Consider the following 25,613-nt stretch of genomic DNA (forward strand, 5'->3'; position numbering starts at 1 on the left):
ATATAGGGAATATCATTTTGTAACTTATGCAGTAAGTACTTGGTAAAAATAAAAATGATTTACTTTGGTACCTACCTTAGTTGATAAATAGAATAACCATATTATTATATACAAATTACATAATATAGTAAAATAAAGTAATTGACCTAAGTTTAGTATTGTAATAAAAGGCAGAAAACGTTATACGATCTGATTTAATTATTTCAACTAACAAGTTAAATTAAACAATCTTAATACAATATTCATAAAACGGTAAATTCGTATCAATTATCGTTCGTTTCAAGAGAAACGGAATAAAACGACAAACTTTTTACTTTACAATAGAAAAATCGATGGATAATTTCGATGTTAAGTGACAGCAATGTTACTTTAAAAGTTTCAACAGTCAATTTGCGTTCTAAAGAAAAATGTTGATGTAGAATGCAGTCACCAATTGGATTTAATAAGGACCTATTCTTCTACACACTTTAATTTTATTATTTATTTATTCATAATAAACTTATTCAAGTATTTCTATATATTAGTCGCTATATTAAAATTGTAAAGTCAATTTTGTTAAAGAAACATGTTCAATAAAAATAAAATGAAAAGTTAATTTATTGCCTTCACAACAGCTTAAAAACTATTACAAACTAACTGTATTTAAATGTAGCATGTTCGTTGTGAAGGACTAGTGTCTGAAATAGGTCTGTGAAGACCTGTAGTACAGATCGCTAGCCCCAATTAATTTAGTAATGCTATTTTATTAACTTGAATTAAAACTACACTATTCCATGGGTGCGAGATTGGTACATTCATTAAAATAGGTCTGTGTATCTACACGTATTATATATGAAGTATGTTATTCAATATGTTTCGAATTCATTAAGGTATCATTAATGTTATAACAAAATATATTATAGGCTATCAATGTATCGAAGTAAGAGCATCACTTAGAGGTTCTCTAGAAAGCTTTTATCTTAAGAACTGCATGCCTTTCGAACATTCAAAGAAGGCATTAGTTATATTACGCAAGGAAATATGAAGTAGGTAAGCTCTGTCTGTCATTTATGGAGCTTTTCACTTGATTCATTTTTGTATTTATGTTTTAAATGATGCATTATTTTATGTTAAATGACAGAGTAGTTAAAAGTAATGACATAATAGCATTCTGTGCCTTGGTTAGTGCTTAATTGTCAAATAAATTGTATGTGTATTTGTATAGGTACCTAATATTGTCTATGTAACAGAAATGAGCCAAGTTCATTTCGATTGAAGATCATTAATATATTATACATGCCGTTTTATATTATTTGTTGTAGAGCTAAAGTAGGTATCTCAATTCTTTTTATTCTCCCTATTATTGCATAAAAAATGCTTTGCTGATGAAAATGAAAGCATTTTGCTTTTGATTTACTTGTACTAAAATTATTGTCTTAATAATCTACGTAAAGTGTGAATATAAGATTACATATTAACCTTTGGTGTCTTATTTAAATAAATTAAATGTGATACAAAGACAGTTTATAACAACGCGACGCCTACTTAGAAATTTAAGAGAGGCTCATTATAATGTATATGGAGTCAATTAATCATGAAGTTGTTATATAACTGGAAATATTTCGGTGTACATTACGGAAGCGGAATGACAAATTTATAAAACTGTATCTGTCAAAGGTGATTGATGAGTGTGTCAGAAGCAAAGGATTATCAAGGAATAGGTTCTTGCTCCATTGCAACGTAGACATGTTTTCGGTATTGTTATTTTACGAAAACACTTTCTTCATTGGCTCATATCTGTATTGGGGTAATTTAAGGTATTTTTAAGAATTTTTAATTATCAATTAAAATCGTTGATTGTAACAATTAAATATTGTGGATGGTTGATGGTAATAACATTATAATTAATGCAATAAACACGTCACCACAATTTTATATTATCAAAAGTATAGCGTACCACAATAACCTTAAAGCACCTGGGGCCTTAGACAAACGTACGTAACGCCATGGAATAGAAACTGCTAACGCTAATTATTGACATAAGCTCATGACATTTTGGTAATGGTTCGATCACACTACCAACGACGCAGACGACCACGACCAAAGTTCCAATCTTGCCGAAATTTGTTCAAAATCAATATTAAAATCTCCCGTCATGCTGGTACTCAGGAATAAAAAAATTCGAGGTCAATTAATAAAAAGAAATAGGGTTTTTTGCGATTTTCGCTGAGACGGTAAGTTTATCATACAATCACCTGAACCAAAATTGTATATAATCTAATTATCTATAAAAAAGGTAAAATACATTTTTTTCTAGGAGACGGTGGCTCCTATGAAAAACCTGATTGTTTATCCATTGATCTCAAAATTTTTTTTTCCAAACACCAATACGACAGGAAATTCTTAAATTTCATTTTTAATTGTGTTTTGCACAATTTTATTTAATTGCGACTGGATGAAAATTTTGTTCGTGGTCGTCGTTGTCGTTGGTAGGGTGACCGAATCCTTATGCAAAACATCATACGCTTATGTCAATTTCTATCGATAGCGTATTCTATTCCTTGGCGTTTTGCCGTTTGGCTAAGGCCCCAGGATATAGTTGTAGTATGTAGACTTGGAGATATATGATAGAAATAATCCAGATTATTTCAGGATCGTATTATATGTAATTATTTATAATTACAAATACCTAGCTAGCTTATCAAAAAGTAGCGTTAATTATTACTTGCTGTCAAAAATCATATTATTCAATCGCTTATCGATTATTGCAACATCAAAGAGACAAACAAAGATAAATATACTTTCGGATTTATTTATTAGCAAAGAAGTGAGGTAATTTCATTAGATAGTTCAATTATTGTTATTATTTTTAACTAGTGGTCCACCCCGGCATCGCCCGTGGTACATATTTCGCAATAAAAGGTAGCCTAGGTCCTTTCTCGGGTATTAAAATATCTCCATACCAAATTTCATGCAAATTGGTTCAGTAGTTTAGGCGTGATTGAGTAACAGACAGACAGACAGAGTTACTTTCGCATTTATAATATTAAGTATGGATTACAACGAATCATTTTATGTCAAGTATTAAGATGGAATAAATAAAACTCAAATCACAAGTAGAAATATTTATTACAACAGAATAAAACGACTATACATGACCATTCGTACAATGAGATCGAAACAAATAACTAGATATGTAATTTACAACTATATACAAATCAAAATCACAAGATACTCACGAAATAATTAATACGTTACCTGCAAAATAAACACACCTCAATTCCAACAAAACATTACCTTATGTAATTTAATAAACATAAACGTATGTTAATAACACGAAAATCATCCTTCTGTTATAACGGTAAGGAATTTATACGCCTAAAATGCCTTAAGAAATACACTACCATTTATATAATATAAATTCGTGAATATAATAAACCATTATTGTTTGTCAATATTATCGTATCTTTATTTTGTATGTCGACGGCGCTGGCGCGCGGTAAATCTCTAAAGAGATTATGTTTGCGCCAGTTTAATTTAAGTTATAATGAATTGTATTATTGTATTGGATAAATAAATAAAAAAAATAAATTTACGGAACACTTTGAATTGTCACAAGACGATCAAAACAATTTTGATATGCTTTTAAAATATTACCGTCGTTTTCACTTAACACAGGACCGTGACAAAACTTTGTGCAATTCATTTAATATTTAACTCCGGTCTCAAGTTATATTGTGCTTTATAAACTTGCTCCACAAAAATGACTGCCAAGTTCGTTGAGCAAAAAGCTATGCTACTTCCTTTGTTTGAAGAAAATGAACTTGTTGATTTATTTGCTGATGAGATGGCTAGAGATGAATGCACTGACGTTTCTATTTATTTTTCATTTGTATTTACATCCGTTATTAGACACTAGAAATATTTTGTATGCAATAAAGCTTAATTAATAATATATAATTGATAATCACTTTTCTGGTAAATATAATTAGTAAATAGCTGATGATCTTCAACATATTATATTTCAATAATTAGTGATATTATTTACACCTATTTTAAAACATAAATTATGTTCAGTACTTACTTTATTTATATCCTAAATTTATCTTTCGCACTTCAACAATACACACAATACTGATTCTTAAGACCTAAGCAACTAAGGTTATAATTAAATCACAAAACTGTATTTCCCAAAGTTCGTAAGAAAGCTTAACCCAACCTGTTTTCAGAATTTGCCTCAGAAGAAAACATATCTAAACTTTAATACAAAGGCAGAGCCTAATCAACACGTCTTAATTTAATTTTTTACAAGTTCAAAACGAGACTACATATTCAAAAATTTAACATCTAATATCACAAATATTTTTGATTCTTTCATTTTGATAATTTAGAGTATTATAACCATTAATACAATGATAATTAAATTTGGTAAAATTCTGACGCCGTTTGAGAATGCTTTTAACCTAATTTCATTTTGGATTGGATGTCCATACGACTCTTCTATCGATTGCATGATTTCTTTTGGACAGGGGAGTTCTTCGAGAGGTAAGTCTGTTAACTTGATGGCTTTACTGTTCTCGTTATTGACTTTTTCGACAGTATCTTCACTGTTTTTATCGTAGTATTCATAATTGTCATCAGCTAATAAATTAGAATTATCAACTGGCTCTTCAATTTGGTCGTTGAGACTTCTATCGCTGTCTTTAGTATCAGAGAGACATGTTATCTTTTCTAGGGCATGTCTGAGAGTGCTATCTTTGGTCTCATTGCGAAGGGTGTAAATCCAAGAAAGACGGCAATTGCAGCTCAGTGGATTACCTGTAAAAATAAATTTATGTTGTACTAGGTAATACAGTGAGGAAGAAAATTAGCTTTTGTGATTTGTTGTCGCACGATTTTGTTTTATTAAAAAACTTTTTATTCTAATGTCGCTGCCGAGTAATTCTATTTCATAAATATAAATAGATAAAGTACATTTTAAGTATTATTCCTATTATTACACTTAGTAACAAAATCTAACACATAAGAACATATTGTACCTATAGGTTCCTACAATATAAAATTATAATTGCTTACAGCTTTTCCTCGTCTTTATAGGAAATCAAGGACAGCAATATGTAAGTATTTTTCGTATCTGATTGTGCTTATAAATTCTTTGATCAAGCAAACATAATATTATGAATCAAAAATGATATGAATAACGGTTGTACTGCAATATTTCTAAATTAAGATCTTACTAAAAATAGTTAAATGCGATGTTATTACATATCTATTAGTACTATAAAATGTAATTTCGTATTATTTTCTATTATTTGCATATGTGAAGGTTAAATTAACTAATTTGTTATTATTATTTAGTCAATATAATAATAGTTATTAATTATATTGAATAATTGCTTTGCTGGACAACATGGCGCGTTTCGTTCTAAAATTCAATAACATTCCGCTGGGATTTACCGATTATTATACTTTATCATGTCAAATTAATATTGACTAACCTAATTTAATAAACACCAATTATTATTATATAAAATAATTTAATATTCCCGCAGAGAAAACTCGATACTTCTAAAAGTTACCGTAGATGAATACTATCCTCAAAATATTCAATTATATGTGTTTTATGATAAAAAACAGTATAAAAAGGAGCCAAAAGCAGATGCCATTCCGAGCAGTTCAATACCGATATATGTTTATTCAGATAGATTAATATTTTATTATTATGGTACACAAAAGCACTCAATTTAAACTACCAAAGTTAGAAATCAAAAAATTACATGCCAAAAACATCGTGTATTTTCTTACAAATAACGATCTTTTACTTTATTCTCACGTCTCACGAAAGTAAAATATAACAACTCGTTTAAAGGTAACCCTGTCTGTAACTAGATATTTCTCAGACGTACAGAAGCTGACCATTACCTAAGCCCGTCAGTGACATATGCTGCAGCTTAGTCTTAACAAAAGCCGAGACATACGATAAAATAATATCGTGATGCTTTTGAACATCTTGCATTCTTGTGTATCTTATCTTGCAATATGCATTACAATATTTTTAAGGTTTGGGACGAATTTCGAGTACGTAATAATGAGTTGAGACTTGAGAGTGTCAAACTTATCTTAAGAGAGTTAATAATCTGTTAATCTCTACAACATCAGCTTTATACGCTTTTGAAAGTTAGGTTGTATGATGCTTATGTAATAAAATAAAAAAATTAAAATGTGAAAAGATAATGCGTATCTTAATTCTATGTCATAGTTTGTTTTTGCCATATAACAGATAAAATTTTTATCGGAAGTAGATGTTTATTTTTATCAAAATAAAAATGGATAATATGATTAAAATAGTGAAACATAGAGGAAGAAAGCAAAAGTAGCATTCCTTAGCTCAATTGCCAGCTTTATCTCTTAAAGATTCATAGTTTAAAACACCGAGTCCATTCTTGGAGGAATCGCTGGATCTACTTAAAGTTAATTCAATAAACACAGCTTATTTTAGTTTTTGAACACAATGTTAATAGTTGTCGTATTTTATAAATACAGTAGGTTGAAGACTTTACATATAAACATATACGTTCGATTGAAAACACTCAAACCCAAACATTTATTTATTCAACTGTACTTCATTTAGAAGTCCCTTCGAAATGTCAAAGTACAAGCATAAATTATTTACAAAGCAATCACTTGTTCCATTCCGAAAAAATATGTAACAATTCCTTTTAAAACAACCCATCAAAAGTGATCAAGATGGATGCGTGTAACAATTATTCGTCAGTTCGCCCCGTATAGACTGAGTTAAGAAAAATGGATCCAAAGACCTCACGTACGTTATTCCCGTTCTGCTCTGATGTAACACAATGTAGAATTGAACTGACGTTGAAATATTGCATATTGTAAACGATGGAATTATTACCATCCGAGCAAATATTTGTTTTGCTTCGACGTGGATGTCGGCGCTGGTACGCTCTATAAAATATTTAAATTGCGATCTTGAATTCAGGGAGCTATGACTAATTTAGTGCTAGTTATGCTATTGACAAAGGAGAATCCAAGTCGAAAAACGCTTTGAACAAAGTGGGGTAAATGGTTAATAGCTGAGAAAGCAAGGCCAATCGGAAAACAGAAAATGCTTCTTCAAATTGCAATTGTTTTTAAATGTTCATACTGCTAATGTTCTATTACTTTGTAATTAATTCGCTGTACAAAAAGTACGTTGAAAAGTGTTGAAATGTGAAAGCGCAAGCTTGTCACAGGTTTTCCTGTTAACACATCTGTTAAAGTAATTTTTGACCTCGTGGTCGAGCAGCGCTTGAATGTCTTAAAAGTTTTGAGTTAAATTTTTTACATTCGTCATAATTTTCATGTGGTGACCTTGGTTACGATTTCTTGCATAAACGTTTTAATATTTGTACATTGAAGCTACTTTTATGGTAAAACAAATATCAAAAGATTTAAATCTAATATTATTTTTAATTAATATTAATTGAATTGATTATTTATTTTTAGACTATTTTCAACTAGCAAATAAATCATATTTACCGAAAAATTATGTAGTTAATTAAATGATGTACTTTTAACTCGATCTTGCTCTATAAAAACTGAATATCACTATTCACGTTTTAATATATGTGTTTTAATCTGTAGCTACGAGCTTAAGAAATGTGAGAACGTTTTTTTGTTGTTGCTAATATTAAAAAATCCCATTTAATTATTATGATAATACAAGCAATAGTATCGAAGCGTCACAGAAACCAATATACATTAATGGGAATATTAAAGACTTAGTGGCAGTGCAATTGCATTCAAAGTTATTAGTAAAATTATGATGTACATTGCAATGAGAGGGATCTAAGATATTTAAATGTTATCGATAAATACATAATTTATTTGGCAGCATCATAAGCAAAATTACCAAACTCTGAATGTTATTTTTATTATAAGTCTTATTAAAATTACTACATCAATGAAAAAAGATAAGTTTCCTACATTTTACCCTTTGTTAAATTTTAACTAGTAGGTATTACCTATAATATTTTATATTACGTTACGACATGGGTTGGATTTCTGTTTCAGATATGTTTTTCAAAGTAGAGTATAACTTTGGTGTAATAAAATCTTAAAATGGCAGCTATAATAATGGTACCTAAGAGCAGGAAAAATAAGAAGTGCTTGTACATTATCATAAAATGATTTTCAAAAGTCTGTTACATTTGTACAATAATAAGCTACCTAATTTTAAACTTCGACCATGAAAAATGAAAATTATGAAATCGGAATATCATATTTCCGAACGGAAACAGTACTGCCGGTAAATGTAATTAAATCCAGCCTGTAATCTGAGCATGATTGATGAACGAATGAAACTTTCCGTTAATTTAATAGAGATAATGAGAGAAATGACATTTCAACATCGTTAATTCACGAATACCCTCTTTTTGATGTAATTATTTTATATACATAAATGTCTTATACAAGTCTATGATACCCTTATTTGAGTGAATATAGGTTTAAAATTATACCAAAAATGCTTTGAAAGTTACACAAAGCAAAACCACAAAGAATTTCAGGCTTCGCAACAATCACTCTATAACAATAGATTCAAAAATACATGAACACTCGATACTTATACAATACTTTTTGAATACACTAAAATTATTTATTCTACAATTCGGTAGTTGTTTTTAAAAATTCCGAATTATGTTTCAATCTAAATATATAATTATTATAAAGGCGAAAGTTTGTAAGTATGGATTTTTTTTTTTTTAATCATATATTTCAGGGCTTTTGAACAAATGTTCATGGCAGCCCCATTGCAACAAACAACTTACAAACTAGACACATAACAATTAACATTTCTAAATAAAACAATGAGAACTCCTAGGAGCTAGCGCTATAAGTTGCAAGAAAATCTCCCACCATGCCATACACCAACCCTGCCTCCTCCGAGGAAGGGTTGGATAAAAAACCACAGAAAATTCCCATATTGGCCCGCGAAGCATCCAACTTTTGCAAGACTTCCACCCGCTTCGTCTCGTTCCGGACACACTCCACAAGCACATGATGCACGTCCTCGGTCTTTCCACAAATTAAACACAAAGGGGACTCTATTTTGCCCATCATGTGTGCAAAAGCTCCTAATGGCATGTGACCGGAACGCAACCTATGTGCCAACACAACAATATTGCGCGGTATATTACCAACAAACCAAGGTGAACGATGAGGCTGACTTTGAATAATTTTGTACCAAATACCCTTTGTTTTTGAGCGGAGATCAAAGTACTCGCGCCACTGCTCCAAACATAAAAATTTAAATTTAGGTAAAAGTTCAGAGTGATTCGGAAGAATATAAATCTCCGAACCGTCACTGATAGCTGCTTTTGCCAGACGATCAGCCTCCTCATTCCCTGCTAAGCCAATATGGGAAGGTATCCACTGTAGTTTTACATTTATACTATTCTCAATTGCCTTAATAAACTTGCTTATAATAATGTATGCAATAGGATAGCCTCTAAAAGTCCCATTCAAACAATGTAATAAATGTTGTATACCGCTTTTGCTATCACTTAATATAACAACACTATCTTGTGCCTTATAATTATATAAAATATTGGATAAAGCAGCTGATATAGCAAACAACTCAAGAGTCATAATGCAAACAGGCGACGAATTTTTATAACAATCTTCTACTTTAGAAGTAACATCGATATAAGCACAACCAGAGGGCAGCCCGGTGCCCTTTGATCCATCCGTAAATATTTTAAAACAATGACTATACTTAATATCAATTTCACGAACAACTTCATTTTTTAAAACCAACAAATTATAATTTTTTTTTGAATCCCGTATACAATCCAAGTAATCACATATATATTCTTTAATATTTACACCAGGGACCCAATTTTTAAACCGAAACAATTCTAAAGTGTGAGAGGTAAAAAGCCTCTCATCTTTAATTTCTATGTAAGTTGACGCCAACAGTGGCTGCTTTTTTCTAGACCAATAATTATTCGTACAAAGAGCACCGAGCTTGTCCAAAAGAATAGTAGCGGGATTATTACAAAAAGATTTGGCTTTAAGACAATATTTGTAAGCTAAATATTTGCGACGTATAGCTAGCGGAGGTATACAAATTTCACTCTCCATTACGTGCACTGGCGTGGATTTAATAAAGCCACCAATTATTCTTAACGCTTGATTTTGTATTTTATCAAGTTTAGAAACATGACATTGTGCACTGTTGTCGTATAAAAAGCTGCCAAAATCAATTCTACTCCTAATGATACTTATATATAGCCTTCTTAAGTGCTTAGGATGAGCTCCCCATCCGCTACCAGCTAAGACTTTCAAAATATTGATGAGTTTTTGAGTTTTTCCGCAGACTTCATTTATGTGCCTACCCCAACGTAAAGAGCGATCCAACCAAACACCCAAATATCTAATATTTTCATTATATTTTAAATCTAAATTATTGATTTTAAGAGTTATATTATGTTGTCTTCGTCCCCTGCTAAATAGACAAAAATTAGTTTTATCTACCGATACCTGTAAACCTATATCATAAAGTAAAGATACTAAAGTATTTAATGCATTTTGAATATCCTGAACGCTATTATTAATAACGGGATTACTCGAATATATTACAAAATCGTCAGCGTACTGACCTATTCCTACACTAATGGTTTTACTAATCTCAGCAGTAACCAAATTAAAAAGAAGAGGAGATATTGGATCGCCTTGGCACAAACCGTTAGACGCCCACCTAACCAAAAGATTACTTCTACTACTACTATTACTATCATCATTACAGGAATCAGAATTATTAATTATAAGATGTCTCTCAATTAAAAACTCCCAAAAATAATTGCACATTTTATAACCCACATTCAAAAGGTCTAATTTTTTAACTACGGCTTCAGTAAGAACATTGTTATACGCCCCTTCTACATCAATGAAACAAGCCAACGTCGGTATATTTTTAGTAAGGCCAATCTGAATTGACGAGACAAGGCAAGCTACTGAGTCTAGACAAGAACGTGATTTTCTAAACCCTGTTGTATGAACAGACAAAATACCATTTCTTTCCACATACCATTCTAATCTTTTACCAATCATATTATGAAATATCTTACATATACACGATATTAAGGAAATAGGCCTCAATTTGACTTCACTACTTAAATTTGAATTTAACTTAGGTATAGGTACAATTTTTATATCCCTCCATTGTTTAGGAATATAGCCAGTATCGAATATATCGTTAAAAATTTTAAGCAAATGGCGTTTACCTATTTTCGGGAGATTAAATATCATAGAATAAGTAATACTATCATTTCCTGGACATGTGTCTTTCTTTTTGAGGCACACCTCTAACTCTTCTAAACTGAAAGATGAATCAAGTAAATTATTTACCGATGATAATTCTGGCTTACGTGCTTTGACAAAATCAGGAGCTAATTTACATAATAATTCTTGTAAATCACGAGTCGGAGCCCTAAATCGGGAATTCCGACTACCTTTGATCCATTTAATTTTATGCCACATATCTGATAACGTAGTACTTTCGTTAATAGAATCGCAAAATTTCTGCCAATCAATAGACCTAGCTTTTCTTAATTCAGATTTAAATAATTCATTTTTACTTTCCAATATTGTAAGATTATGTGGAGTCGGATTTCGTCGAAATATGCCTAGAGCTAATCTACGTTGGGCAACTAAATGAGAAAGAGATGGGTTCCAGTATGACTTAGGCTTGAATTTATTCTCTGGGTCAATGCTTACTTTTACAAATGGAATATGTTTGTCAGCAGCTTCATTGATCATTTCAACAAATCTATCGTAAGCAGCTTGAATACTTTCAAATTCTATACTATATTCTAGTAACGAGAGTTCAAGAGTCCTAGAAAAATCTGCCCAATTAGCTTTTTTAAAATTTCTCTTTTTGACAAAGTGGCTAACATCCTCAAAATTTACAGAAACTTTAATTATCATGTGGTCACTACCGAGATTTTCATTCATTACACCCCATGTAAAATTTGCAATAACGTCAGACGTAACAAATGTAATATCCGGAGAAGTCTCTTGTACAAGGTTATTAACCAATTTAACTCTAGTTGCGGTTCCTGTATTCATAGCAATAAAGTCATTATCTAGTGAAGCGTCTAACACCTGAGTACCCCTAACATCACTTTTAGAAGACCAATTTGTATGATGCGCGTTAAAGTCTCCGGCTATTATGGTTTTATATCTATACAAAGAAAAAAGTTCATCCCAATCTGATTGAGTTGTTCTAACTGATGACGGACAATAAATGGAAACTATATTTTTAATAAATTTACAATTTAGTACTTTTACGGCTACTGCTTCTATTCCAGGATTATTAATGTTAACATGATTTACTTCAGTTATGATTGATTTGTGAATTAAAATTGCTACCCCCCCGTATGAATCAATTCTATCCTTTCTATGCATATTATAATTAGTCATATTTATATTTATTTCCTCATTCAACCAAGTCTCGCTTAAGATGGCTATATGTATCTTATTCTGTATTAACAAACATTCTAACTCTAGCAATTTTGGTTTGATGCTTTGCGAATTCCACTGGACTATGTTAATGAAGCGCTGCTTAACAGGAACGCTATCCATGACCGAAAATAGATAGAAGATTAGAGAATAATTCTCCCCTTCTAAATAAATCCGCTACCAATGGGTAGCACTCCTCAAACATTACGCTTAACACGTCCGTGAATTTCTCGCTCAGCATTTTTCTTGATAAAATAATGTCTCTTAATCTATTAAGTAACCTAATAAAACTAAAGTTATGCTTCTCTCTGGGTTCATCATCTTCTCCATTACACTCACTTATTTCCTGATCTACAGTTACCTCTCTATCATCACGGTTTTTCTTGGGTTTATTTTTCACTTTTTTTCTAACTTCTTGTCCCTCTTTCACTGAAATGTTCTCCGACTCCTTATTTAAAAATTGATCGTTTGTGTATCCCTTATCTATATGTTTTTTATTCTGGTTTAATACCGCTCCACTGTAAGTTCCAACATTCCTATCGACACCCATATCATTCGGTATACTTATACTTGTATTCTCCACTATTGTATTCTGACTTCCTAAAGATTCTGTTTTCATCTTCTCTGTATACAACATCAATGCTTTTTTATATGAACAGTTCTCCGCGCTCATTATACATCTTAACTCTTTTTCTTTTTTAAATTCCGGACAATTACTTCTTTCAATCGCCATATGTGGACCGCCACAATTTACACATTTGAAAAATTTTGTGTCACAATTCTCGTGGTTAAGACCACACTTAGGGCACACACTTTTTTTATGTGGACAGAATTTTTTCAAATGACTAAAGCGCCAGCAATTCGCACACTGCGAGACTGGGAATGTATACGGTTCCACTATAAAACGACAACCGTATGCAGAAACATAAGGCGGTATAGCGGTACTCTTAAAACAAATGCGAATAGTTTCACTGTCAACCCATATCCCTTCACTATTTTGACGACGTAAACGCCGCAAAGAGGCTATCTCACTCTCACATACAAAAATCTTTTGTAACTCTTCTATACTTGTGTCTAAATCTATTTGCCTCACTATACCATAACAAAATTTCAGCTCATCAGTTCTATAACATCTCCAATCTCTTTTAATTAACTCTTCGCATTGTATTAAGAAGTCAGCATTCTCTTTATCTCCAAAAGCAATCGATACTTTATAATTACTTTTAAATTTAATTCTTACAATATTCTTAATGTTCAAGTCCCTTAACAATTTTGCGAAAGCGATTTGTTTAGGAAGTTGATCTTTTGACGTCAAAGTAACCTCATATATTATATCCGAACTTTGAGAATGAATCGAACTATTGTTCGTTGCCTGATTGTCGTTTACTGCATTTCTTTTCGACTGCTTCTTAATTAACCGCTTCGATTTTCTATTTACCTCAATAAAATCATCATTGTCTACATCACTATAATCTCTCACCCGTTTACGATGTATTGATTCATCAGAAGACATAACCGCAGACATAGGGTGTAAACGAAATAGTTCGCCACCCGATTCTTCGTTAAAACCACCGCCGCATGGATCGATCGCACACGCATTGTCAGACATTTTAAACGAGTAACGACGTTAAGCGCCTGCGCGTAAACAACACGTACAGCTCACACGGCTGGCGCCGAGCGACTGAGGTAAGTATGGATGTATGGATGTTTGTTACTCTTTCACGTAAAAACTACTGAACCGATTACAATGAAATTTAGCACACATATAGAGGATAACTTGGATTAACACATAGGATAGTGTTTATCCCGGAAATCCCACGGGAACGGGAACTATGCGGGTTTTTCTTTGAAAACGCGGGCGAAGCCGCGGGCGGAAATCTAGTTTCACAATAATTTTGCTCTCGATCGAGAGACCGACACAATTTCACGTAGTGTTACAACAATAAACAAATTAATGAAAACCACGAATATGATCGTCATATGATTTCTGTGAATTTCAACGTGATCGTGAAACCTAACATACAATATGTTAGTCCAGATAACAAAAATGTGAAGTACCTACTTCTCTTTCAATTGACTAATGGTGTTTGAACACAGATAAAAAATGTGCATTGCCATATTTATTTACATAGTTTTTATTCAGATCAATTTTAGGACAACATTTAACCGAAAATAATTTAATAATTCGTTACATTGTAATTAAATTTCGTATAAAGTTTAAAAACGAATAATGTACATTTATTTATATAAAAGCAAATAAATTCAGTTGGAATTAAAAACAGTTTAGAATCTACGTGTTTAACGACGACGAATAAACGATGATGGAAAACGCAGAAAATCGCTGAAAATGTAAATTATTCAAGCGTTTTCCCAACAGTGGCAAATATTTTAACGGAGTTGCAAATAAAACTGCAACTTACATTACTGTTGCATTGAAAAAAGTTTCAAATGCAGAACTACATTTTATTTCCTCAACAATTAACTGCGTCTTTAGAGAAAAACAATTGCATTTAAGAAACGTTTTCTGTTCCTTATTTTCTTAGCAATCAAATTAAAACTATAATTAATTAATCGGGAGATAGATGACTATTTATATTTTAAATTAATTATCATTAAAATTTGCTAAAGAAAGCAATCTTCTTATATATAAAAATCAATGCCACTTTTCGTTGTAATTCCATAACTCGAGAACGGCTGAACCGATTTCGATAATTCTTTTTTTATTATATTCCTTGAAGTACGAGGATGGTTCTTATGTAGAGAAAACGTTAATATGTCGGGCCACGGGCGAAGCCGGGGCGGACCGCTAGTAAATTATAAGATAATTAGTCATCCGTACGATACGATACTATTATAGATGACTAAGTAATATGATAGAAATATGTATCAAATACTTCAGGCTTAGACTTCAGGTAACAGTAAATTTATAAGAGAACTAGCTTTCCACCCGCGGCAACGCCCGCGCAGTCAAAGAAAAAACCCGCATAGTTCCCGCTCCCGTGGGATTTCCGGGATAAAACCTATCCCATTTCCCGGGGTAAAAAGCAGCCTATGTCCTTTCTCGGGTATCAAAATATCTCTATACCAAATTTCATACAAATTGGTTCAGTAATTATGGCGTGATTGAGTAACAGACAGACAGAGTTACTTTCGCATTTATAATATTAAGTAGTATGGATCAGTAATCACACTATTTTTGCTTTACTGTTATACTGCAAATTATGCATTATAATTAAATATTAAATTCATTTAATTTGCTTAAATGAATTGCTTGCTTAATTTCATTCTCAATTTTTCTCATGACAGGCTGATCGAGCACCATAATAACTTTATTATATTTAAACTTAAATATAAAAAGTAAACAATAAGCATTGCAGTTTTACCAGAAAAAAAAAGAATTGAAATATAGATAAGACAATTGGACAAGCTTTGCACAATTGCACCTAGATCTAACAATAGATCTTGTTCTATAATTCCCTTTCGCCACGTTTTTCTCAGTTGATTAGCAAAATTCATTGGTTCTCACGTTTAAATTCAAACGAATTGATTCTACCCAAAAATGCAGTAAAAAGATACTTTTGCAATAAATTTACTTTAAACCGAATGCTTTTGGATTTGAAACTAAGCGAAATTATCTCGAGTCGTTCCGATAAAAAGATAGCTACCGTATTTCTAGAAACTGTTTAAATAAACAGGTTTTATGTTTTACTTTCAAAGTAAGCATATTATTACTAGGTATTCATAGAAATTAATACCTTTCAATTAAGAACTTGTTTGTACTTGGAAATTGAAATATTGTGTGTAAATGAATAAAAATGCATTAAAATTGATATTTATTGTTTAAGAATTATAAAAAATAATAACTTAAGAAATCTAAGTTATTTATCAAAGTTAGGCGAACATACGGAAGATTCACGGCATTAAGTAGTTGAGTATTTTTCGAAAATATTTCAGCCGATTTCATCTAAATGCAACTTATTATTAAAAAGGATTGAAAGATTAAGTTCGTTTGAAAGCTATGTACGAGAAAACCTTGTATTTTCAAAATATATCTTAATGGAGTTCTGTGGAGAACAAATGTTAGTACTAATATTATGAAAGAGGCAAGATAAATGCGCCGAAAAATCGAAGATATTGGAAGCATCAAATAAATCTGATATCAAAGGCAACATCTATACTATAATATTATAAAGCTAAAGTTTGTGTGTTTGAACGCGCTAATCTCAGGAATTATTAGTCCAACTTGAAAAATTCTTTCGGTGTTAGATCGCCCATTTATCGAAGAAGGCTATTTATCATCTCGCTAAAACCAACAGGAGCGGAGCAATGCGGGTGAAACCGCAGGGCGCAGCTAGTCATAATATAAATCTGATATCAAAATAATATATCTGCACATTCCCAAAGACCTTCAATAGTTAATTAAATTATTCCAATTAATATGAGACTTAGAATGCACCAATCGTTATATCTGATTTATTGCACATAACAGTGAACGAGCACTTAACAAAATTACAAGGAAACGATCAATAACTTCGGGAATAGCTCTGATTTTACCTTCATTGTTTATATGTATATTAAAGTTATTACTTGGGTATTATGTATTTATGAAGGATGTATTTATGAATTAAAAGGGATTTTCTTAACAAGTAGGTACCTTAATAGGTTAATAGATGTTGGTGTACCTTAATTAAAATGTAAAATTGACATGATTTTAAAAGAACAACTAGTAAATTGTAAAAGTATGTTATGACGACGATTAAAAAGAACTTTTAGAAGTTCGTAAATAAATTTCTGTGTTTGAGTTTGAGTTTGAATGATAAATCACTCTACCTTTCCGAAGATATGAATACCTAATAAGCAAAAGAAACTAAACATGTAATGGTAACGTGGTTAAAATCTAGACCTAGGCATCCAGGTAGATAATGGTTAAATACAAAAGGCACAAAAAAGAACACCCGTGATTTGAATAGGTATGCGAGATCTGTACCACTGCCAAATATACTGAATTCAAAGTGCTCATTACAATAAAAAATATGAACAATAGTTGTTATACCAACGATTTGAAATCCCAACTTATAACGATAGCCGTAAACGAATTCAAGAAATAATATACATTTTCTGCTTCTGTATATTTTCTGAGGAAGCGTAAAGTTCTTTACATACGATATATCTTACTTATTCCTATATTTTATGAAAGAGAGAGAGCTATTTTCTGCTATAGTATGCAGTATGAGCATTTTAAAAAATATCTAAAAATATAATATAAAAAATAATGATTTATGATAACATGACGACACAATAAAAATATGCCAACCGTAACAAAGCAAAACGCACAAAACACAAACCACAGTTTTATTTTCAATACCGGGAATAAAACAACCGAAATCCCACTCATGAATAATATAAAACAAAAGTCTATACGAGCTTACAAAATGGTGCTATAGAGTACCTAATAAACAAGCGGGAATGTTTGCAAATAAAATGGCATTCCTCGATGGAAACGGCCGAATTTATCGCTGCCCTTGCGAAATATAGGTACAATTCTGTGAGAAGACGCCTGATTTACGCATTTCGGCTATAACGTGACGAATAAAAGCATTATTCGCGTATCAAGATGCCTCTTGATATATTTTAGTCTTTATGTATTGCTGTAATAGGCGGTAACGTTCGATCATTCTGATTAAAGAAAAGCGTCAAGCGCGATTGGCACATGCGACCGTTTTACGTCTTTTTACGTTTTATCACCGCACATTTTTATTAGTTTTTTATTAGATGCTTTATTTCTCGTTTTTAGGCTCAGCCTGGTGATATTTTGTAAATGTAATGGCTGTTTGTCATGCGTTATACAAATGTATTGGTGTTGGATGTAATGAAATCTCTATAAAATAACGAATTAATATAATCTTGGCAAAATAGTTAATTCATATAAAGTTGTTGTGGGATCTACATTTTAGGACTATTATAATATGACTTCAGACTTCATGATTACTACTACAAGCAATAATTTATTTACATTTTTCTCAATTCAATAAAAACAGTAGATTCATTTATTTTATTGAACAAAATATAACCGGAGTGTTCATAACAAATATTTAAATAAAAAAAAACGTATGCCAAGTTTATTTTAAGCGATTGCATGTTAAATTTTGCAAGTAAACTAATTTGCTAACTAACCCAACTTTGCTTAACGAAAGATTACTAGCGTTCCACATTGCTTGCACCTTTGGAGCAAGGCTTTTTAATTAGATCTAAAAGTTTTACATCAATTTGTGACGTAATACCTTTGATAATCATTTAATAAGTATTGTATGGTATCATGCTATTAAATTGCGCCATTATACGCTTATTTTGAAACAGATTCATTGTTTCCGATATTATAATTTATAAATATGAAATAGAATATGGATTCTCTTATCAGGGTAATTACTGTAGCAATTAAATGTAATGCATATAATACATTTACAAATTTAAAAAATGTACCTTTAAAATCGTATCATATTTACTGAACTTTTATTTTATCTAGATAGGTACGTATGTATTGGAAAATACAAGTAAAGATGTAATACGTACCATCCAAGTAAACAACTGAAGACAGTGACTTATCATTTTCAACTACAGGCCTGATCGTTTCGTACGATATTGTCGTCAACAGATTATCCCTCAAATCCAGGACGATAAGACTCCTTATATCCTCGAGGATATCCTCGTAGAACGACGTCAATTTGTTACCAGACAGTGTCAACTTTCTTAACTGAATCAGGCCCCCAAACGCTCTTTCCGATATATACTCGATCGCATTATTGTCCAGCATCAATTCTTTTAAACCCCACAACTCGCTGAAAGCCAAGTTACCAATCATTGTCAACTTGTTGTTCCTTAAATTTAATCTCGATAAATTCTCGAGCCCCTCCAACATTTCCTTAGTAACGACTGATATGTAGTTCACGTCAAGGCGCAGCTCGATTAGATTATTTAAGTGCTTGAAACAGCCTTCGTGTAGCAGACTTAAATTATTGTTCGATAAATGTAGAACGTGTAAATTAGGAAGGTTGAAAAACACGTCTCGCTTCAATTCCGATATGAGGTTATCGTCTAAACTGAGATTGGACAGCATCATCAGCTGTGAAAACGAATGCTTGTCCAAGTTTGTTATTTTGTTCGACTTCAAAACGATCTGTCTCACCGTAGAGGAATTCGTGAAAGCGTAAGGAGGAATTCGCTTAATCGTGCCGAATTGAATCGAAAGGTATTTCAGTTTATCCAGTCTAACTATAGCCTTCGCCGGTATAAAAGTTAATGCGTCATCGGTCCGAACGTTGAACATTAGGTGCTCTATTTCAGATTGTGAGGAAAAACTAGGCCAAATTGCATCATCTTCCGTTAAACCGCCACTGAATATCCAGCAGTCAGCTCTGGTCGCCAATTTCAGTTTGTTACTATCGCAGTAGCAGTGCACTTTTGATCTACGGTCCACGATGTCACAGACGTTAATGAAAATTGGCATTTGGTAATAACGTCGGTCTATTTTGGGCTTCGTATCGTTTTTGCTCTCTGTCGGTTTGACGGTCAATAAGGAAGCGATGATAATTAAATATTTTGTCATTTGCTCCATTATACACGTGCCACAATCTGAAACAATGGAAACACAGATTTTAAACATAATATAAATGTTAAAAGTACTTTTAATGAGAACACTAATGTAAAAACACTAGTGTCCTAAATACGTGTAAAAATGTCTAAAGTTTTTCGTTTATACTCCAACTTATATGCAATGGGTATGTTCGCACTTTACTGCAGAGTGTTACCGGCCGACTTTAATGCGCCTTTTTATGTTCGACGAAAAGCTTGAATTGTTGAATTTCTAAGTAGCATAAATGTTACGTATTTTTGCTACACATTTTCTAAATTTATTCAATGTAGTCTCCGTGTATGGAGTTCGAGTGAGTTGCATAAACATAAGTTCCGTTAGCGAGGTACTGCTATTAATATGTAATTACGTACTCAATCCTTGCGTGTTCCATGGTATTTACTTTATTAAACATTAGGGTCGTTAAAGAGGGACAGGTGCGAAATAATTACAAAATAAGCGAAGGTCATATTTGTAATTTATGAGGACGCCATTAATATTCATTACGTCGCATTGCCGATGTTTGAATGAATATTCACTACATGTTTGTTAATCATCATCAACAGGTATTAACCTAATTAAGTCGTTCCGACCAATTTGCGTTATTTCGTGACAAAATCATATATTTCACAGTGGGATTTAGGGATTTTAAAGCGAAGTCGGCGCGGGGAAGTTCGGTAGCGGATTAAAAGTTCGGTCGGGATTTGCATTGTTAAAACTACATTTTAACTGAGGAAAAATGTTCACGAGTATTTATGATGGTACATCGTGCTTGCCGCGGTTACTGCGAACCGTACGATCGAGGGTAACAAGCTAAATTATAAGAGCTTACTGTACGCGAACAACTGTGAACAATGTATGAACGTATAACTGATGTTTTAAATTAACATTTGTGTTATGTGGACGGGACATTCTTTGTTATAGATAACAACTTATATCAGAATTATGAATGCGCATATTTCGTTAAATATAGCTGCAGAGGCTCTGTTGTTGTTTAACATATTTTCACAAGTATGTGTCTCTATGAATCTATTGGCTATGGCTCGTGGTATTTTTTAAACAGCCTTGTGTTAAAGCTAATTGAAAGTAAATTGCTGTCACCCTTGGGAGGCATGGGGCTAGTTTCTATAGTACAAAATCGTTGCAAATACTTCATTGGGGACAAAGAACCCAATAATATTATGCCCCACAATATATTTATTTATTTATTCGTATTCATAATTATAACAATACATTTTAGCTTAACTAACTACCACATAGCACATAAGTATTTATAAAACCTTATAAAACATTTCAACGATAGACGACGTGAAAACAACCGTGCTTCGTGCGCGAAAAAACAAACACAATACAGTCAACGTTCTTGCTACCAGGCAGCACGGTAAAATCATATTTTTACAATATAAAACTAAATTTAAAATGTTATTCAGTAGGTACAAAGAGGTAAGGATTCTCTCTTAGACGATTTATTCCAAACAAAGCGAACTGAACGCCATTAAAAAGCAAAGCAATATTTCTTCTCTTGCCTTTAAAGCAACGTTGAAGTTTTATTTCAGTTCTTTCTCGTTATTTCTTCGGCCTTTCATGAAGAAAATTAGATGGCCATGCTTACACATTTTTAAATATTGTATAATAAAAGATGTAAAATGTCGTTCTTCTCATCCGTAAATTGGAGTAAAGGCTTGAAGTAAAGGCAATGTGATCACGTTTCAAAAGATAAACGAGGGAACTCAACACTTAATAGTTAATATCACTACAACTCCCCCTTTCTAGTAAAATGTCTTATACATAAAACATGAAACATTACGCCCTACTTCAAACGCAAACATTTATTCGGTAAAAAATAGGTTTCTCTATACCCCGTTTGCTTTATGTTATACAAAAACAATGTCTCAATAGAGTTAAATAAATACCTTTAATAAAAACACGGCTTAATAATATTACAAACTAATATAATTAATATGTTTTGTCATCGATCCTCGATAAATGTAAAATGGTTTAAATTATCCGTTTAAACTTTAAAGTAAAAACATACAGTTTAATCTACTAAAAACATTTTTAAATGCCGGAAATCTTCTAACATAGATAGGTACTTAAATAAAAAACGTACCAACAATATTCATTAAAACAAATCACACAAAAACACTTATCATACAATCATAAATTAAAAGTAGAACAATAATCAAACAAAGAGAACGAAATAAAATGAAAAAGATATAACAAAGACGCAGACGCAAAATACTTATGTTTCGCCAGTCATGTGTGTTGGTTCTACGCCATAATCCGCACACAATATTCTAAACTCTACTGAGGTAATATACGTGTACTTCTTATGCTATACAAGAACTAGCAAACATCCGACGCTTCGTTTGAATGTTACTTTAATAATTCTGTATCAATCAAGAATAAAATAGCTTTAAAAAGGTCAAAATAACATGTAAAATCGGTTCTTGATTTTATCCATTCAACAAAATTATTATCAAATAAATATAAACAATATAATAAGTTTCAATAATTTGTGTAGGTAGGCTCTCCCAATCAAAATCTGTTTGTTTGCGAAAAAATAATAAATAAGTATTGCTCTTAACTCCAATCATCAAATATTTTTCTTCCCAAAAAAATATCGTATTTTTAATAAAATTAGAACTTGAAGGAAATATAAAATAATAATGCATTATCACCTTCAAACGATAATGGAGCTATTATCATTATCCAACCCTTACTCTTAATAGCATTCAACCTCATTCACGAATACATCTCATTTCAGCTAAAATATCCATAATTTGTTGTGGTTTTCAAATAAAAATGTTACTTGCATTAGAAAATATTGCTTATAATGTATTAAATTTGTGTTTTTGACTTTAAACGTATTGTAAAGCAGAATCAGTTCCAATATTATAATAGGTGGGATGCGGGAATACCTAACTCTAAAGACAACAAAAGTAATTATTGGAATCAAATCATAACTAGAAGATATACGGTCAAATCTTTAGAAGGCAGATGATTAAATTCAGTAAGCCAATAAGTAGAGACTTATATGCTACTAGGTTTCCGCCCGCGGCTTCGCCCGCGCAGTCAAAGAAAAACCCGCGTAGTTCCCGTTCCCGTGGGATTTCCGGGATTGCGTTATTTTCCCGGGATAAAATGTAGCCTATGTCCTTTCTCGGGTATCAAAATATCTCCATACCAAATTTCATGAAAATTGGTTCAGTAGTTTAGGCGTGATTGAGTAACAGACAGACAGACAGAGTTACTTTCGCATTTATAATATTAGTATGGATTCGCAAATATCAACTCGACAAGACAAGGCTCGAGTAACAAAGAAAATGACTGGTGTTTTCTATCCAGACAGCTTAGGTTTTGGTTTTCATAAAGATATTTACGTGCTGTCATGTTACATATTCATTTCTTGGTATTGTAGCGTGTCTATTGAATAAAATAGCAGTTTCTCAACCTCAATGAGTTTCAAGTATGTTTCAATTTGTACGTAAAATGATATCAACGCCGTAGTACATACAATGATTGATTCGACGTGTTTTATTTATATTTTCGAGACTGTGTCTCTTTATCAAAACTAATATGACATTTAGGGCCGATTTTTCAATCCTTGGTTAAAATTTATCCGTCCAATAAAGTATTACAGGAACATTTTAAAATGTCACCTGTAACGGTCATATACGGACAATTAGAATACATTTTTGAAATGGTAGTTTAATACGTTATTCGATGAATAAGTTTTAACCAAGGATTGAAAAATCAGCCCTTATATAGTCAAATTCCCTTTAAGAATAAATAAATCTAGAAAAATAATATACTCCTACAGTATATGTAGGAGTATATTCTTTTTCTTGTACTTATACACATTACACATCCATATTGTACATAAAACACAGTACAATCATTGTGACGAAATTAAATGTAACTTACCTATATTTTCATACATATATTATGAAAGCTGAATATCTTACCAACCTATGTATAATATTCAAAAGCGTCTTCTCCTGTATATTGTCAGATGTTTTATCCACGTGTCGTGATATATTATATAAAGCTGTTTTCCTATTACGATACCGGATACAAGATTTGTCGAATGTACGTTTCATTGCGATACGTGTAGTGGAAGTTGGAACGCAGGTGAGAGCAGTTAGAAGGTCGAATTACGACCACGGCCACGGGGCGATCCTAGTATTTATTAATGCAGACCAATGTACATGTGGTAGCAACTGCCGGTCAAGGCTAGAAACAAATCGAATATGAATTATTGAATACACCTCATTGCAATACCGTTAAAAAATTCATCACGTATTCCACAGAGCAATTAATTTTGCGCCGTTTCGGTTTAAAAGTAAATAATTTATTCAGCAAATGGACCGCACGGTTGATCCTACGTTAAACAAATTTATTAGGACGCTTTGTGAATTATAAAAGCTGTAAAACTTTATGTCTATTCGAAGGTCTCTAGAATTTCGGTCACTAATTGGACACAATGAGATCTATAAAGCTTTTTATTTTAATGACTATTATTTTATTAGAAAAATCTAAGTGTGAATATTGTTGAATCTCAAAGAATATCTATTATTCAGACTCAACACAATGCCATATTTTATCGAACTTTAATAATTAAAACTTACATTTTCTTTCAATAACTACAATGAAGGTAATAATTATTTTTATATTAATATTTCTTAAGCTCGAAGCGAAAAGAAAAACCTTTGTATTGCAGGAACACAAACCGAAATTAACTATAGCTACACTACGTATAGAACGACCTCTTACAAATAAATGTGATAATAAAAAATACGCCATATTAATCGATTTTTTAAAAAGTCAAACTAAATACACAAAAAGACGGACAAAATGAACTACAGCTATCTTGTCTTCAAACTTTTATCACGATAGCGTCTTGCGGCTTGATTTACGTCTACGAATAAGTAAAGAAGGAACTTTTGAAGGCTTATATCACTGGTATTGTGGTTTCCTTTTTCTATAAGAATATTTTACAATAATTAGTTATTTATAAATAACACATTTTATGCTTTTATGTATTAAAATTGTATATAAAATTTCTTCATTCATAGCTATCTTCGACTTAATTATCGACCTAATTGAAACAACGAAAAGGTTCCTTACGATCGAACAGAAGGAAATTTTCTTCTTGATTAATTGAGCTATGTACAAGACATAAAGACATAAAGGAAACCCCTCGAGTCTTATTCACAAGTAAAAAAACAACAACAATCATTTTAAAATCAACCACAGTAAACTATTCTCTCTACAATATTGATCGGTACATTAAGCTCTCCACCATAATATAAGTTTCGATAAGATATTTACGTCAAAGAACGTGCCTGCTTTTAGACAAAATTCACTTAATAGACATAAGAACAGGGACGGGGTTACACGTAAGCAAATATATTCCTGGTTAACTTGGGGCCCTAAGGATATTTTATACAATTGTGGCATTTTAAAGTAGAAACGAATTATT

At 31.8% G+C, this 25,613-nt stretch overlaps 1 protein-coding gene across 1 annotated transcript in view; it reads right to left on the reverse strand.

Annotated features, from left to right (window-relative positions):
• Positions 1-3,575: 3,575 nt before the first annotated feature.
• Positions 3,576-25,613, reverse strand: part of LOC123697617 (connectin-like) — a 63,836-nt gene continuing 41,798 nt past the window's right edge. The window contains exons 2-3 of the mRNA XM_045644160.1: positions 19,072-20,130; positions 3,576-4,797 (exon numbers count right to left, since the gene is read on the reverse strand). Of these exons, the coding sequence (XP_045500116.1) occupies positions 4,367-4,797; positions 19,072-20,113 (1,473 nt within the window). The 5' untranslated portion in view covers positions 20,114-20,130 and the 3' untranslated portion in view covers positions 3,576-4,366. The remainder of the gene's footprint in view (positions 4,798-19,071; positions 20,131-25,613) is intronic.

This window comes from Colias croceus, chromosome 14 (genome assembly GCF_905220415.1).
Source record: "Colias croceus chromosome 14, ilColCroc2.1".
NCBI classification, from domain to species: Eukaryota; Metazoa; Arthropoda; class Insecta; order Lepidoptera; family Pieridae; genus Colias; species Colias croceus.